Source organism: Austrofundulus limnaeus, unplaced genomic scaffold (genome assembly GCF_001266775.1).
Source record: "Austrofundulus limnaeus strain Quisiro unplaced genomic scaffold, Austrofundulus_limnaeus-1.0 Scaffold143, whole genome shotgun sequence".
Taxonomy (NCBI): Eukaryota; Metazoa; Chordata; class Actinopteri; order Cyprinodontiformes; family Rivulidae; genus Austrofundulus; species Austrofundulus limnaeus.
The window spans coordinates 379,931-382,680 of record NW_013952545.1 but is presented as its reverse complement, the minus strand read 5'-3'; the positions used below and the strand labels follow the sequence as shown (position 1 = coordinate 382,680).

Below are 2,750 nucleotides of genomic sequence, written 5' to 3'. Positions count from 1 at the left end.
TATATATATATATATATATATTTATATGTATACATATGTTCGAATTCTCTGTCTCCTTTTTGCTTGCGTTAACCCACTGTGTCTGCTGAGGTAACAGCTTAATTTAGTGTGTTTCACACAGTAAACATGTTATTATTAGTCTTTTATTTCTGAGTGTATTTTGTGCTCACATAAATACAGAGGACACTTTTGGTTGCCTGTCCCATCTGCACATGAATGCCAGTGCCCCACAAAAGACCTGCAACAGTTTTTGCATAAAGTTCACAGTATGAATTCAAGCAGTGTGTTGAGCTGAATGGGCCCACACARCAGCAAACACAGACACTGGAACGGTCCTTTTTAAGAGCCACATCTGTAGCTGGGCAAAGAGGGAAACTCCTAAAAAATAAAATAAAGAAAAAAATGTTCAGTACAGTGTACTTGTTAGGTTTAGGACACTGGATTTTTTTTGACGCAGTCACATACAGACAAATTTAATAAAAGCATGTGACTAAAAAAGTGTCATATAAAGAACTTTTTTTCTTCCTGTGCCATTTAATGTGCTTTGTTATTTTTAATGTTTGATAATTTACTTATGTCTTTATTTTTCAGTTTTTTTATTTACCTAAGACTTGACATTAAAATGTACCCGTTACACATTTCTAATGTTTGTATTAAACATTTTATATGATCAATTTATATTAGTGGGGAAACTATAAATAAATTATTATTATTCATTTATTAATAATGTTTCAAATTTGGTGTTTTAAATAAGGTGTTTCAAATTTTCAAACACCTGAAATTATTTTTGGTTAAACAAAACCAGAGCAACAAAATATTTCAGTAGGAAGGAATGCCTACAAGTGCTAATTTTCACTGTCTTTTATTACTTTTTTGTGGACATTTGAGGTAAAAGAAAATATCCTCATAGGAAGCAAACTGTTTGAAAAGAAAGCTCGCTTTCTTCTTTAGAAGATCAACTCATTGAGATTTGGTCATCGTGTTATATTTGGATTATTTTGAGCCATTTTTATATTGTTGTGTTCTCTGTGTTGACCTTTTCTGTCACATATTGTGGTTTAATAAATTAGCTTACAAACTTTAAGAAGTGTGACTCATTTATCTATTTATACACAACAGTCAAATTCAGTTTCTGAGTATATATAGTAGAATAGAATAGAATAGAATAGAGTAGAATAGAATAGAATAGAATCTTTATTGATCATTGATCACCTCCACCAGACGTCTCATGAACCCTCTTTTTGAGTTCAAGTCTTTGGTTCAACTGGAAGAGGTTAAGAGAACCCTAGTGGAGGGGGTGTAACGCCGGATGTTGTAAAATAAAACGCTACGGGGAAAAATTAAATTAAAAATATATTCAAGTAATGATTAGCTATTTTCTTTAAAATACAAATTTATTTAGGATTTACAAAAGGAAATAGTGAATAATCTCCGAAAAATTGTTGAAAAGATTGACACACCCCTTTCTTCTTCTATAATGGTATGATCCACGTTGTGACGTTTTAAAAATTCAGTAGGTCGGCCGTTGGGCTTTACTACTCAGAGAAGAAGAAAATCCGTTGTTGTGGAGAGGAAGAAAGGCCAAGGCGAAATTCAAGTAACATTAAGCTTTCAAAAGGGAGTGTTAAACCTTACTACCGCGGGTCGGCTTTTTCCTTCCCTATCATACTTTCCTGTTTTTTTGTTTAGCTAACATGGCGTGCGGTGCTACGTTAAAGCGGTCGATGGAGTTTGAGGCCCTTCTCAGTCCCCAGTCTCCCAAGCGGAGAAGGTGCAACCCGCTGCCGGGGACTCCGAGCGCTCCGTCTCCGCAGAGGTGCAACCTCCGCACCCCAGTCGACAGCCCGGCACATTCGATGTCTCCTCAGCCCGTCGGAGGCGAACACAGGCTCACCCCAGGTATAAATCCGAATTGACGGGTTTTTTTCCCCCTGCGTTTCGGGGTGGGTGTCATGGGGGAGGGGGTTTGGGTGGAGTGAAATGGAAAAAAATCAGAATGGGGGTTGGAAGCTAAACGATAGCTCTTGTCAGGAAGAGGAATGTCGACGACAACCTAGCATCGTTTCTCGTAATTGTAATACATGATAAAAGTACAAGTGAATCCATGGGTATTCGTTAGTGGCATGTTGCCAACTCTTGGTACTTGTCTGGCTTAGCTTATGCTAGCTAACGTTTGGTTTACTTTAGTAAATATTACTACTTTCACATACCATTTATTGCCCTGGTTCGTTAAATAATCATGACTCCCTCTCTATAAGCTTTACCCAATATTCAGCGTTGACACCCAGTAATTTAAACGGTGTGATTATACTTAATTTGAAACCGATATGGGTTAACAAAAGGTCCTGCATAGTTATTTAGGCACCAACAAATGTAATGTGTTGTCTCCAGAAGACAAATGGCCACATGATGATTTTCATGTTTCTTGGCTCTACTGCCTCAATTGTGTTGCATGTAGGAGGGGGGGGGGGGTTACCATAACCATTATCCTCAGCAACAATTTCTTCCCTCAACAGCACTAAAAGCTATTGTTAATGCTCTTTGTTTATTCACTGCATTCTCCCATTGACTTCCATCATACAGCCGCATTGAGAGCATTGGTGGAATATTCAAGTAGACACAAGACAATTGCTTGATGATCTCTCCTACATTTCAGTGGCTTATTGTGTGTGTGCCAATCAGTGAGATCTGGCAGTGGTGAGGCCTGATCCTAAAAAAAAAAAAAAAAAAAAAAAAACTAGTTGGGCATT

At 37.4% G+C, this 2,750-nt stretch overlaps 1 protein-coding gene across 1 annotated transcript in view; it reads left to right on the top strand.

Moving 5' to 3' along the window:
* Positions 1–1,499: 1,499 nt before the first annotated feature.
* The window catches only part of akirin1 (akirin 1), a 15,706-nt gene continuing 14,455 nt past the window's right edge, over positions 1,500–2,750 (top strand). Inside the window, exons 1-2 of the mRNA XM_014016336.1 lie at positions 1,500–1,597; positions 1,690–1,899. Of these exons, the coding sequence (XP_013871790.1) occupies positions 1,695–1,899 (205 nt within the window). The 5' untranslated portion in view covers positions 1,500–1,597; positions 1,690–1,694. The remainder of the gene's footprint in view (positions 1,598–1,689; positions 1,900–2,750) is intronic.